We start from the raw sequence: 15,558 nt of genomic DNA on the forward strand, positions 1-15,558 counted from the left end.
CATCGTAGGATTTACATTTTTCTCCATATTTACTATCGTTGACTATGTAAGGAATGTAATGCATTCTTTATTTTCAGATTTCAAAACTGTAATAGACCATTGCTTGTGGGTAGATTTATATTTACTAATTTTCTATAGGTTTCTGTATATTTTCTTTGAATTTTTAGTTGCTATTAGATTATTTAGCATTTATAGGTTATTCATATTCTTTCCAAGTAGGTTATAAGTAATTTAAGAGTATTATTTCTCTGAAACTTTTCTTATTATTCACTTATGTATCTAGTTACTCTAATTTTATAGAAACTGGAAATGTTCTCTACATTTTTTTTTGTTAAATTTTAAATAGTATTGAGTTTGTAGAGATTTAATTTTTTATAGAGCCTGTAGTTTGTAAAATGTAATTTTAAGTTATTCCCCCTTTTAAAATATTTTCACAAAGTTTAAATTTTTTTTTAATAGATAGATGATTATGAAGAAGAACCAATGTTAAAACCTGGATGTAAAGAATATTTCTGGTTGTTGTGCAAATTAATTGACAATATACATATAAAGGATGCTAGTCAGGTATGTTCAGAAAATTGACCTTATCTTGTTGAGATGAATTATGCACATATATGTTCATGAACATATAAGTCCTTATTATTAAGGTCATTTTAATCAGTCTATAGTGAATTGAAAATGCCATAGTTTTTCTACTGTGTTTGTACCTTTTTGTTATGCTCTAATTCCTTTCTTCAGTTTTACTTTGACCTTAGTTGAAATATCTTCACTTGGTGTACATGTAAGTAGTTTCCGGTATCTTCTGAATAAGATTTGTGGATGTAAAATCTTCCTTGAAGCATGAAATTTAGACTTAAAATATACAGCTTTCTATAAATAGCAAGTGGATTCTGAGTATGTAAAATAAAATTGCAATTCAAATAAAAGTTACTTTAAGCTAGGAGTTACTGCTGTTGCACAGTGGATTCAATTCACTGCCTGGCACAGTGGATTGAGGATCTGGTGTTGCTGCAGCTATGATGTGGCTCACAGCTCTGGCTAGGATTCAGTCCCTGGCGTAAGAACTTCCATATGCCACAGGGGTGGCTGAAAAAGAAAAAACAAAAACCAGTTACTTTAAGCTAAAGAAACCACCGTCAGTTTGCTGATTTCCTAATTTTCTTATAGGAGACTAATATGATACTTCTGTCCAAACAAATATTCAAAACAAGTTGATTTCAAAAACAAACTTGCTGCATAAATTTTTTTCTTTATTATAAATTTAGTAAGCTAAAATACATCTCATTGATGTAAAAAAAAAAAATTTGAAAAAGACGCATTATTTAGGAAACATTTTTTTTCAGTTTTTTTTCATGTGTTTCTGTGAAAGTCCAGTATATACACTTCACATTTTAAAAATCCTGTAATATTCAAACTTTCTACTTTCAAGGAACAGTTTACATCTGAATTCTTACTCTCCTTTTCATTTGAGAAATAATTATAAAAATTAATGTTGAACATGTTTTAAATTTTTTCTTCGAGTTTTATTGAATTGTAATTAGCATATAGCACTACATAAGTTCAAGATGTAAGTATAATGATTTGGTTTATATACATCATGAAATGATTACCACAATAAGTTTAGTTGAACATCACATCTCATATTGACACAAAATTAAAGAAACAAAAAATTTTCCTTATGATGAGCACTTTACTCCCTTAACTTTCATACATAACACATAGCAGTGTAAATTATATTTATTATGTTGTGCATTACATTCCTAGTGCTTAATTATATTTGTTGACTGGCAATCCTAGTCTCCCCCTCCCCAAAACGTGTTTAATGCATTTTACTTTATCCATAAAATGTTGGTGCCAGATAAACACTGGTTTCTTTTTTTTTGTTACCCTCTGGTTGCAGATTTAAAGTTGGAATCTAGTATTTCTTGCTTGCTAGTTAATTTTCTTTCTTAGAGATACGAGTTTCTTTGGGAATCCTCTTAAGTTTTATTTGATGAAGTCCATTTTAATTTTGTTGCTCAGCTATAATGAGAATTAAAGATTTCTGAAATTAACTATATTTGAATTTACTCTGAAGATGATATTAAAAACAAATCTTAGGAGTTCCCATTGTGGCTCAGTGGTTAACAACCCAACTAGTATCCATGAGGACTCAGGTTCTCTGGCATTGCAGTAAGCTGTGGTATAGGTCGCAGACATGGCTCAGATCCCTCATTGCTGTAACCATGGTGTAGACCGGAAGCTACAGCTCTGATTCGACCCCTAGCCTGGGAACCTTCACTTGCCGTAGGTGTGGACCTAAAAAGGCAAAAGACAAAAAAACAAACAAAAACTTAGTGGTATGTGAATTACATCCCAATAAAATGGTTAAATTTTAAAACGTCTAGTGTCTTCATTAAATTACCATGACCATCATAATTTATTACCAATATTCATTAATTCTTTTTTAAAGGACTGTTAATGATATGTTTATAACCATAATTTTATTGATGTTGTTATGTATGAGTAGCTATGTATTTGTAATATAACTGATATATTAATGAATGTAAAAGAACCAAATTCTTGTTATTTGAAAGAGTTTTTTGTTTTAATAATTCTGAAATACTAAAGATAAAATTCATTACTTGAATTTTATATTTTTCTCTTTGTTTTAAGACAACACTCCTCGACCTGGATGCTTTGGCACGACATTTGGCTGATTGTATTCGAAGGTAAGGTTTGATGTGAATTGAATGTGATTGAAACAAGATTAAGGCCATAATTACATAAAGGCCATAATTACATAACTATCTTATTTTGCTTGTGTTCTTCTTTGTAGCAGGGAGATCCTTGATCATCAAGATGGTAATATAGAAGATGATGGCCTTACAGGACTCCTGAGGCTTGCAACAAGCGTTATTAAACACAAACCACCCTTTAAATTTTCAAGGGAAGGACAGGTAGGATGAAATATTGAGCTTTTTTGTTTCTTTGTATGTGGATATGTTAAATTTCTTTAAACATGCACACATAAATTTTGCCTGAATTTTATTGCTGATAGGAACTGTGAACTTTGAATAAAATGAACCCTAGAAATGTAAATCTTAGCCTTGTTTGTAGAATGTAGTTTTAATTCCTATGACTGTATATAAAAAGGCAACTTCTACTTTAATAGTACATTTTTATAGGATTGAATATTCTGAATTAAAAACTTAAACAATGGAATTAGTAAGTAGTCATTATAGAATACTAACTGGTTTGATATGATAAAGGCCCATTTGACATAAAATACATTATTGAGGAATTCCTTTTATGGATCAGTGGTTAAACAAACCCGACTAGTATCCATGAAGATGCAGGTTTGATCCCTGGCCTTGCTCAGTATGTTAAGGATCCATTGTTGCTGTGAGCGGTTGTATAGGTTGCAGATGCAACTCAAATCTCGCATTGCAATGGCTGTGGTATAGGCCAGCAGCTACAACTCTTGATTTGCCCCTTAGCCTGGGAACTCCACATGCCACAAGTGCAGCTCTAAAAAAAAATTTCTGTTAATGACTATTTGATAACACCTAATGATTCTAAACTGAGAAATGTCTGCTTAATCTTTAGGTTAAATTATTTACTCTGCCATTGACACTTTTGTCATTGCCTTCATTTCGAGAGTTAGTTATGGTTTGTAGGGTTGTTATCTTGAGGTTGTTGATTGTGTTAGAAAATGGGAAAAAGGATGCAAGATTGTTTCCACAAGAATAGGCTAGGGGATTCTTGAGGTAAACTGAAGGTAACAACAGTCTAATCAGTCTTAAACTGTGCTACTACCCCTGTTCCACAAAGCTGTTTTGTGTTTTCTTCTGGGTCTTTTTAAATTTTTTTCATTACACTCACTGGTAATAACTTGATTTATTTAGTCTTGCTGGTTTAAGTCTCATGTTATATATAAACTAATCTGTACCTTTTTTTATTTGAAAATATAAATTATTAATTGATTTTTTCTGATAATGTATCATTTATAAAGGAAAAATTATAAAGAAAAAAATTTCAGGTAGTGCTGACAAGAAGAGTCCTAGGACTTTATGTGGCTAAATTAAATACATAGGTATGTAATTTATATTATGTAAATACCATTCTATGATTTGTAGTGTTCATTTCAAACGAATGCATCAAAAAAAGGAAATATGTTAAGATAAAATTATATAAAGAGGGAAATAACTATTAACATAAATGTCAATAAAGATTAAATTAAGAAAAAAAATGCAGCGAACATCCTTGTATACCTGTCCCATTATGTACTCATATAAATTAAGAGTAAGTTTGATTCATTTTAATCAGAATACATCAATTTGCAAAAGACTCAGTTTGTACTCCCTGTCTCACTATATAAGAGTACCAGTTTCTTAGACATCTTCACATTTCTTTAGATGGCTTTTTAAGTCTTTATTTCTTAGGTTTAGTTTTATTTTTGTAGTTGTTGTTGAAGATGAGTGTCTTTTTTTTTTTTTTTTTTTTTTTTTTTTGGTGTCTTTAGAGCTGCACTCATGGCATGTGGAGGTTCCCAGGCTAGGGGTCTAATCGGAGCTGTTGCTGCCGGCCTACATCAGAGTCACAGCGATGCGGGATCCGAGTCGAGTCTGTGACCTACACCACAACTCTCGGCAACACCGGATCCTTAACCCAGTGAGCAAGGCCAGGGATCGAACCTGCAACCTCAAGGTTCCTAGTCGGATTCATTTCCGCTGCACCACGACGGGAACCCCATTAAGTTTTCTTCTTTATTTTTAGAAGTTCTTTATTTTGAAAATGTCAACTCTTTTCCTGTATGTGTAAAAATATTTCCACAAGTCTTATTTGTCTTTATTATTGTTGTTTTTTTAGACCACTTGCTTTTTTCCTTTTTTTTAAAAATTGATTTATACAAATGATTATCTTAGGCAAAATATTTGAGCCCTGCTAAGGTAGATAGTATTAATTGGATCCCATTTTGACAGATGATGAAACGTAAACAGGTTATGCAGCTTGGTACATTGAGGACAGACAAGACTTTTCTTATGGCCACACCCAAAGCATATGCAGGTTCCCAGGCCAGGGATTGAATCTGAGCTGCAGCTGCACTCAAGCAGCAGACTCTTTACTTGACCAAGCATCTGACCATTGTGCAATACTGTCTATAGATGTCAAAACCTTAAACACACTGTTCTATAATTTCCTTTTTTCACTTACTGTATAGATTCTCCATGTGTAGATTTAATTCATTCCTTTTGCCCTCTATGGAGGCTGAACTGATTGATTTATGGTCCCATGTATGTGAGCCAAGTGACTATTTTCCCACATTCCTATCAATCCATTGTATTATCAAATATTTAATTTCTGCCATTCTAAGTGGAAAAATTCTTAGTTTTATTTTTCATAATTATGAATAAGGTTGAGTTTCATATATTTTAAAGCTGTTTATTATTTATATTTTCTCTGCCCTGCTCAAATCCTGTCCTTATTTTCCTTTCATATGTATACAAGGTTCTTTTCTTGACAATTTGAAGCATTTTTGTATGAAGGAAACTGCCACATGTACTTGGATTTATTTCTGGACTTTCTGTTTGAGTTTACTGATGATTCACCAATATCATATCCTAATTAAGTAGCTTTACAGTCATTAATATCTTGTAGAGATGGTCCGTTTTCATTATTACTCCTTTGAGTTGGGGCTGTGTTAAATTTATAGATTGATGTAGAAAAATGGAAATTATATTAAATATGCTTGTATAAGAACAGAATTTGTCTTATTTATACAAGACCAGTGTTTTTATGTTTTTCACTTTAAAGTTTTTGTTTAGAATTTTCATTTTAGGATTTTTTAAATAAGGTTATTTCTAGAACTTATTTTCTTTGTTGGTATCATAAATGGACTCTTCAATTTTGTTTCTACTTCATTATGTAGCGTAAGGATTTTTGTGTGTGAATTTGTTCCAGGCCACCTAAAGTTCACTTACTGTTTGTAGATTTTTTTTTCACTTGTCTTTGCTTTTATCTTCAGTTTTGTTTTTGATTTTTCATTTTTAGTTTGTCTTCAGGTAATTCTTTTACTTCTTCATTTATTTAAGTCTTAATTTTCGGTTCTGTCATTTGTCTAATTTTGCCTAGAACCTCCAGAATAGTGTTAAATAAATTATTTTTATTGTTTAGTAATAGTAGTTTATTGAGGTTTTAATGTTTATGTAGTTAAAACTATAGTTTCCACTTGCATTTTTGGTGAGATGGGAAACATTTAGAAACTTTTGTATAGGAGATATATGGCCTGAATTAACATTTTATAAGCTTCACTCCAGTTCTAGAGGGAGATCTAGACTCTAGGTAGAGAACTAGGAGGGCAAGTGTGTGAGTAGTCAGAGGTCTAGTTAAGTTTTTAAAGGGATGATGGTGAAAAGTGGTTGGATTTGAAATATTTGTTGAAGATAGAGCTCGCAAGACTTAAATTTGGATAAAATTGTAAGATGAAAGAGTGAGAAATTAATCAAGAATGATTTCTTAATTTAACTTTAGCTTTTTTTTTTTCTTAGGGCCACAACGTGGCATATGGAGGTTCCCAGGCTAGGGAGTGAATCGGAGCTGCAGCTGCCAGCCTATACCACAGCCACAGCAACATGGGATCCAAGCCGTGTCCGCAACCTATACCACAGCTCACCGCAACGCTGGATCCTTAACCCACTGAGTGAGGCCAGGGATCGAACCCACAACCTCGTGGTTCTTAGATTTGTTTCCTTTGCGCCATGACATGAACTCCAACGTCTTAACTTTAAGTCTGAGAAATTAACTGAATGATAATGCCATTTACTAAGAAAGGAAAAACTCATTGTTTAAGATTAGGGGAGGGGAGGGTATCAGAATCAGGAGTTCTGTTTTGGACATCTTAAATTTGAAATATCTATTAGATTCCAAATGTAGGTGCTTAAGGCACTCGATGTTAGTGTATTGTTAAGAAAAGTCTTCCTTATCTCCAAGATAATAAAAATATCTTTTCTACTCTAATTTCACTTTATTATTTAAGAATTTTAGGAGTTCCCGTCGTGGCGCAGTGGTTAACGAATCCGACTAGGAACCATGAGGTTGCGGGTTCGGTCCCTGCCCTTGCTCAGTGGGTTAAGGATCCGGCGTTGCCGTGAGCTGTGGTGTAGGTTGCAGACACGGCTCGGATCCCATGTTGCTGTGGCTCTGGCGTAGGCTGGTGGCTACAGCTCCGATTCGACCCCTAGCCTGGGAACCTCCATATGCCGAGGGAGCGGCCCAAGAAATAGCAAAAAGACCAAAAAAAAAAAAAAAGAATTTTAAAAAATTTCATCTGGAATTTACTTTATTGAAGAATTAGTAAAGGTTTTCTATAAAAAGCCTTATAGGGAGTTCCCGTCGTGGCGCAGTGGTTAATGAATCTAAGAACCATGAGGTTGCGGGTTTGATCCCTGGCCTTACTCATTGGGTTAAGGATCTGGCGTTGCCATGAGCTGTCGTGTAGGTCGCAAATGCAGCTCGGATCCCGTGTTGCTGCGGCTCTGGCATAGGCTGGCAGCTACAGCTCCGATTAAACCCCTAGCCTGGGAACCTCCATATGCCGCTGGAGTGTGCCAAGAAATGGCAAAAAGACCCAAAAAAAAAAAAAAAAAAAAAAAAAGCCTTATTATTTATTTATTTATTTTTTTTTTGGTCTTTTGTTGTTGTTGTTGTTGCTATTTCTAAAAGCCTTATATTAAATATTTTAGGCTTTGTAGGCCACATTTGGTTTCATCACTGTCACCATCACTGCTACTGCTGCTGCTTCTTCCTCTCCCCCTCCTCCCCCCTTTCCACTTTCCTCATTCTCCCTTCTGCTCTCTGCCCCATTCTTCTAATCCCTTCTTCTAATTCCCTGCTCCCTTCTAATAAGAATTAGAAGAATTCGAATTCTTCTAATTTTAAAAATATAAACCTCATTCTTACTTCTACTACTTTGTATAGTATCTAGCAAATATATGTTCAACCAATGAATGATTCTTAAGAACTAACAATCTAATGGTTTATTTGTTCAGCAGGTAATTATTGAGAAAAATCTGCCTTAGCAAAATATTATGTGCCTTCACAAATAATGACTGCTTATGGTATATGTAATTCATGGTGAAAAATAAGAGCCATTAAAGTTATACCATCAGAGGTAGGGAAAATTGAATAGCACTGACACGATTAGGAAAGTCTTTGAAGAAGATAAACCAGCATAAGGTTTTCTTAAGTAGAAAAGTAAGGGAAACTTTTATGTTACAGAAAAGAGTATTAATGAAAAATAAGTCCTACAAAACCATGGGTATGTGCAGGTTATTGAGTGATTAGTTCACTTTGGCTTGAGTTTGACGAAATATAGGAGGTAACTTTGGGAAGCTAGGTAGCCATCTATTGTAGTCCCAGGAAATTATTTCTATATGTACGATAAAATAAAAGCATTACTTTTGGGGAAAGCATGCCCGTGGCATGTGGAAGTTCTTGGGCCAGAGATTGAACCCATGTCACAGCAGCAACCTGAGCTTTTGCAGTGACAGTGTTGGATCTTTAACCCTCTGAGCCACACGGGAACTCCCCAAATCATTATTTTTGGAACTTAAAAAAAGGGGCCTTTTATCTTATTTTGTCTTTTTGCCTTTTCTAGGGCCACTCCCATGGCATATGGAGGTTCCCAGGCTAGGGGTCTAATCGGAGCTGTAGCCGCTAGCCTACACCAGATCCAAGCTGTGTCTGCGATCCACACCACAGCTTACAGCAACGCCAGATCCTCAACCCACTGAGCAAGGCAAGGGATCAAACCTGCAACCCCGTGGTCCCTAGTCAGATTTGTTAACCACTGAGCCATGACGGGAACTCCAAAAGGGGGCCTTTATACTTTAACAAAATAAATTTGATAAAAGATTGAGGGCCAGCATACTTTTTCATACTCTTTGAAAAGATCACTTTTTGAAGTGATCTTCAAACTTACTGCTCACATATTCTTTAAAGCATTTTCGAGGAGTTCCCTGGTGGCCTAGCAGTTAAGGATCTGGTGTTGTCACTGTTAAACATGGCTTGGGTTCCACCCCTGGCCCAGGAAATTGCACATTCCAAGGGCACATTCTCCCTCTCCCCCCAGAAAGAAGAATTTTGGAAAACCTAGGTGTCCTGTTAAATTTTTTAAATTTTAAGAAATTTCTAAATGTTTTCAAGTTCAAAAAATTTTTTATGAAAGTGTAGTTAGTGTAAATGTATGTTACATGTGTACAATATAGTGATTTGTAATACTTAAAGGTTATACTCCATTTATAGTTATTTATTGGCTGCATTCTCTGTTACTCAGTATATCCTAGGTTTACATATTTTTAAAGGATGTAATTTCCAGGGGATTGTTGAAATTGATAAAAGCATTTATTGCCTATGACTACACGGTGTTGTCTTAAATTTCTTCTATTTTTAGCTATCATTACATTATATGTATTTGAGCATGAGCAGTCAAAGCAAATGTAAATATACTTTGAATTTTGCCATGTAAATATGAAACATTAAAACTGAAATTTTATTGAAAATATATGCACCATGGGAGTTCTCTTGTGGCTCAGCTGGTTAAGGACCTGCCATTTTCACACTGGTGCAGCCTGGGTTAATCCCTAGCCCAGGAACTTCCAAATGCTGCAACTGTGACCAAAAAGAAAAGCATTAACAAGAAAGATATGTGGCATGGAGTTCCCGTCATGGCGCAGTGGTTAACGAATCCGACTAGGAACCATGAGGTTGCGGATTCGGTCCCTGCCCTTGCTCAGTGGGTTAACAATCCGGCGTTGCCATGAGCTGTGGTGTAGGTTGCAGACGTGGCTGGGATCCCATGTTGCTGTGGCTCTGGCTTAGGCCAGTGGCTACAGCTCCATTCGACCTCTAGCCTGGGAACCTCCATATGCCGCAGGAGCAGCCCAAAGAAATAGCAAAAAGACAAAAAAAAAAAAAGATATGTGGCTTTAAATTAATTTGTATATTTGTAGATGGATATTACTTAATAAGCTAATATGACCACATGTTCATTAATTCTCTTACTACTGTACTGTATATTCTAAGAAACCTTTTTTTATATAATGTTTGCAGTAGGAATGGAAATTTTGTTTTAGTAAGATTAACTCTTTGAATTTCTTCTGAATTACATATTGAAGATCACACTCTGATCTGTCGTCAGAAATTATTTTTAGGAGTTCCCATTGTGGTGCAGTGGAAACGAATCCAACTAGGAGCCATGAGGTTGTGGGTTCAATCCCTGGCCTTCCTCAGCGGGTTAAGGATCTGGCATTGCTGTAAACTGTGGTGTAGGTCACAGACACAGCTCAGATCCTGTGTTGCTGTGGCTGTGGGGTAGGTTGGCAGCTGTAACTTCAATTCAACCACTGGCCTGGGAACCTCCATATGCTGCAAGTGCGGCCCTAAGAAGCAAAAAAATAATAATAATAAAAGTTATTTTTAATATTCTCTCAAGCGTCAGTTTAAGCTTCTTCTTTATATGAAGTATACCAAAATGGCTTTACAGTTGTTTATCAAATGCGTATCTTATTATACATGTTACTTTTTCACTGAAAGACACCTGCTTTCCTGGTAAACTCAGAGTGAGGAAAATATGTTGTTCATTTCAGCATGTTTTTACCAATGATAATGTTTCAGTAAAATCCTTTTATCTCAGGCTTTAAATTTATTTTGTCAAGATGCAAACTATTACATTTAGGATGAGTAAGCAATGGGGTCCTGCTGTATAGCACAGGGAACTATATCCAATCACTCGTGATAGAACATAATGGCAGATAATGTGGGAAAAGGGTGTGTGTGTGTGTGTGTGTGTGTGTGTGTGTGTGTGTGTATGAATGACTGGGTCCCTTTGCTGTACAGCAGAAATTGACAGAACATTGTAAATTAACTGTAATAATAAAAAATAAAAAGTTAAAAAATGTATTTTGTCAAAACTTTGGAGCTATGTCTGTTTAGCTCATTCAGTTTCTAGATCTAAACTAATTAGCAAAGATAGTTTATTGTTAAACTAGTTATTAGCCAAGTCTGTTTCTTTTTGAGTGAGTGACTTTATTTTCCAGTTCACGTAAATGTGTTACTCTGTGTCTCTAAGACAGTCCTCTCACCTCTGAATTATAAAATAGATACAATCTTATTGTCTGTCAGATATATGAAATAAGCCTCTATTCACTTTCCATATTTCTTATCCAAACTTATTTTCTTTACTAAATGCATTGTACTTTATTTGATGATAGTGGGATGCAAGAGGAGAAGTTATTAATGGGAAAATATTGTGAATTGTTTTTCATTTAGTACCTGTATCAGAGGTACCCAAGACCACTCCCAGTTTCAGTGATTCCCTAGAAGGACTCAGCATGTAGTTGTATTTATGATGAAGCTTTATCACAAGTGTAATAGAAAATAAAATCAGTAGAAGAAAGCATGGAGATGAGTCTGGTGGAAACCAGGCAAGCCCTTCTGAGAGTTCTCTCCCAATGGCGTTGCATTAGGATGTGCTTAATTCTCCCAGCAATGAGTGTGGCAACATGTATGAGGTGTTGTCTACCAAGGAAGCTCTCTTGAATGTAGGAGTCCAGGGGCTTTATCAAGGGTTGGTTCATGTAGGCACATAAGATCTCCATAATTGACCACAGTCACTGAAATTCAGGCTCCTGGATGGAAGGCAGGTATTCTGCATAAACCAAATACAATGAGGCATAATTAGCCATTTTATTACTTAGAAAAGGTTTTATAACAGAGGAGGGAACTGTTTACCATTCAAGAATTCAGATGGTAGCCTGGAGCCAACATTATAATGCAGCTTTTCTAAGGATAGCAGAGTCTCCATCTTAACAATATTATGTCTTTTCTACACAGTACCTCAGGAGGTTTTATATCCAGGACAGTGGGGAACAACGTGAGATAAGTGAGAAGTAACTTTCTTTAAAAAAGTAGCAAAGGACCAACTAAAGAACAAGAGGGAAAGGTGACCCTTTCTCAGACAGATTAAATTTAGGGAAAAGTACATCTATAATGTATTTATTTATTTACTTATTTATTTATTGTCTTTTTGCCTTTTCTGGGGCTGCTCCTGCAGCACATGGAAGTTCCCAGCCTAGGGGTCTAATCGGAGCTGTAGCCGCCGGCCTACACCAGAACCACAGCAACACCAGATCCGAGTCACGTCTGTGACCTACACCACAGCTCACGGCAACACCAGGATCCTTAACCCAGTGAGCAAGGCCAGGGATCAAACCTGCAACCTCATGGCTCCTAGTCAGATTCATTAACCACCGAGCCACGACGGGAGCTCCCTATAATGTATTTTATATAACTTTGCACCTCAATTTGAACTTCACAGGTATTGAGGTTAAGAGCTTGGTGTTTTAAATCCTGAGTATGGCACCTTCCAACTCTGTGACTCCAGGAAAGATTCTTAACCCTTTTGGGGTTTTTTTGTTTGGGGACCTTTGAATGGTAACTGGTACTTATAGATGCTCATTGTTGAGTTAGTTGCTGCTTTTGTTGCTCTTGCTGATACTACTACTATAATTAGACTAAAATAGGAAAAACTTAAGCCTAAATAGAGGGTAATGGGACCTGAGCAAAAGTGTTTGGGCACTGAATGGAATGGAAAATAACAGTATTCTAGATGGGACTCTGTAAAAATGAGTTAGCAGTTATCAAGAAGGAGGGAAGAATAAAGGTGACACCCCTTCCCCATTCCATTTTCTCTAAGAGAAGTGAACATTGGGAATACTTTCAGATGATGATGTGTAGTACTCCTTTAAGTTTTAAAAATCTTTTAGTAAATTGTAGATTGTCATATAATCCAGTTTACTCTGTGTAACTCACTCATTATATTTGGAATATAATTAATTTCTAAGTTTAGATAATGTACTTGTTCTTTCTTTCTTTTTTCCCCAGGAATTTTTAAGAGATATCTTCAATCTTCTGTTTTTGTTGCCTAGTCTAAAAGATAGACAACAGCCCAAGTGCAAATCACATTCTTCAAGAGCTGCTGCATATGATTTGTTAGTGGAGATGGTCAAGGGATCTGTTGAAAACTACAGACTAATACATAACTGGGTTATGGCACAACACATGCAGTGTAAGCAGTCTTTTCCTTTACTCTTTCTAAATTTTGTTTGCAGAAGTGACATTTTGGAGAGCATGATTTAATGAAAGAATTCACTATTCATACATTTTAACACTATAAACTATTGTTGCTAAGACATTGACGTTAAAACACAAACATTGGTCTTTGGAGAAAAAAACAGGTGTGATGGACTTTTTAATAGATGTCTGAAATAGTTTCATGTTTAGGGTTTAAATAATTTAGTGCCAAGTAAAGTTTTGATGGTCCTTTGAATTTTTAGGAATGAGTTAGTTTTAGTATGTGTTCTTATTAATTTTAAAAATCATTATATATGTTGTATGTATATGAACTAAATAAGCAATGGATGTAGTAATTGTTAATGAAAGCAAAATACATTATGTTTAATAGTTTGTTTGGGGGGGCATCCACTCCCCCTCTTTTTTCAGCAGCTCATGCACCTTATAAATGGGACTATTGGCCTCATGAAGATGTCCGTGCTGAGTGTAGATTTGTTGGCCTGACTAACCTTGGAGCTACTTGTTACTTGGCTTCTACTATTCAGCAACTTTATATGATACCTGAGGCAAGACAAGCTGTCTTCACTGCTAAGGTATAATTTCCCTTATTCTAAAAATTGAAACTGCAAAACAAAATTTTAAAATAGATCTTTTTTTCTTTTCTTTTTTTTTCCTTTTTTTTTTTGTTTTTTTGTTTTTTTGTTTTTTAGGGCTGCACCAGCAGCATATGGAAGTTCCCAGGCTAGGGGTTGAATCAGAACTATAGCTGCTGGCCTATGCCACAGCAACGTGGAATCCAAGCCACATCTGTGACCTGCATCACAGCTCACAACAATGCCAGATCCTTAACCTGCTAAGTGAGGCCAGGGATCAAACCCACTCTTCATGGATACTAGTCAATTATTTTTACACTTCAGTACATTACTCCAAATAATATAATTCCTTTTTAAAATTTTTTTTATTTTTTTTGTTTTTTTTTATTTTTTTATTTTTTTTGGTCTTTTTAGGCCTGCACCTGTGGTATATGGAGGTTCCCAGGCTAGGGGTCTAATTGGAGCTATTGCCGCCAGCCTACTCCAGAGCCACAGCAACGCCAGATCTGAGCCATGTCTGCGATCTACCTCCCAGCTCACGGCAACACCAGATCCTTAACCCACTGAGCGAGGCCAGGGATTGAACCCACAACCTCATGGTTCCTAGTCAGATTCGTTTCTGCTGCACCATGACGGTAACTCCTAATTCCTTTTTTATCAAAGGAAAACACAGTTGTGGAATATACACACTTAGTGTATTAAATGAATATAGAGAGTTCCCTTATGGTGCAGTGGGTTAGGATGTGGCGTTGTCACTGAAGTGGCTTGGGTAGCTGCTATGGCAAGGGTTTTGATCCCTGGCTTGAGTACTTCCACATGCCACAAGTGCAGTAAAAACTAAACAAAAACAAAACATGATATTTTCAGTAAAAATTGATAGAGATTTTAATTACATAGAAAATAAAGCCTAAATTCTGGAAGTATTACCAGAATCACTGACCTTGTTTCTTTTATATTTGTCCTAAAATAAATTTGATTGTGAGCCCTAGTGTTTTTGTTTTTTGTTTTTTGTCTTTTTGCCTTTTCTAGGGCCACTCCTGCGGCATATGGAGGTTCCCAGGCTAGGGGTCTCATCAGAGCTGTAGCCACCAGCCTATGCCACAGCAACGCCAGATCCAAGCCACGTCTGCAGTCTACACCACAGCTCACAGCAATGCTGGATCCTTAACCCGCTGAACAAGGCCAGGGATTGAACCCGCAACCTTGTGGTTCCTAGTTGGGTTCTTTTCCACTGCACCACTAGTGAACTCCTGGTTTCTCTTCTTAATAGTAATGATTACCTTTTAGCCATTAGCACTGTCAGGACTTAGTATGTAGCAACATAAAGAATAATTAGATGTGCTAACTATGAATAAGTATCATGAATGATATTTTTGGTTAAAATACCATTCTAAATTTAGAGACCTGTCTCCAAATAGGAAATTCTTACAGAATAGAATTTGACATGGCTTTGGAAAATACCCTAGTTGAATAAGCACTTGATTATTTACATGAAAATGTTAATTTTTATTATTTCCTTTCTGATTTCCGCAGAAAGTTGAAACTGCATGTATTTTAATCGTGGTAGAATATACGCAGTATAAAATCTATCAATTATAAGTACAGTTCTGTGGTATTAATTCACATTGCAACCAAGACCACCGTCAACCTCCAGAATTTCTTCACCGTCCTCATTAAATATTTAACTATCCATTCTCCCTTTTCCCAAAATCCCTTGTAACCACTGTTCTACTTCCTGTGAATTTGACTACTCTAGGTACTTCATATAAGTGGAATCATTTAATATTAGTTCTTTTGTGACTGGCCTATTTCATTTAGCATAATGTCTTCAAGATTCATTTATATTGTGTGT

At 35.7% G+C, this 15,558-nt stretch overlaps 1 protein-coding gene across 15 annotated transcripts in view; it reads left to right on the plus strand.

Moving 5' to 3' along the window:
- USP34 (ubiquitin specific peptidase 34) overlaps positions 1–15,558 on the plus strand; it is a 258,619-nt gene that overhangs the window by 170,061 nt on the left and 73,000 nt on the right. For all 15 annotated transcript variants that reach the window (XR_002342703.1, XR_002342702.1, XM_021087489.1 and 12 more), the window contains 5 exons: positions 460–564; positions 2,656–2,711; positions 2,819–2,939; positions 12,925–13,108; positions 13,546–13,706. Coding sequence is in view for 13 of the 15 variants with exons in the window: in XM_021087489.1 (XP_020943148.1) it covers positions 460–564; positions 2,656–2,711; positions 2,819–2,939; positions 12,925–13,108; positions 13,546–13,706 (627 nt within the window). In the remaining 2 variants the exon portion in view is untranslated. The remainder of the gene's footprint in view (positions 1–459; positions 565–2,655; positions 2,712–2,818; positions 2,940–12,924; positions 13,109–13,545; positions 13,707–15,558) is intronic.

Source organism: Sus scrofa, chromosome 3 (assembly GCF_000003025.6).
Source record: "Sus scrofa isolate TJ Tabasco breed Duroc chromosome 3, Sscrofa11.1, whole genome shotgun sequence".
NCBI classification, from domain to species: Eukaryota; Metazoa; Chordata; class Mammalia; order Artiodactyla; family Suidae; genus Sus; species Sus scrofa.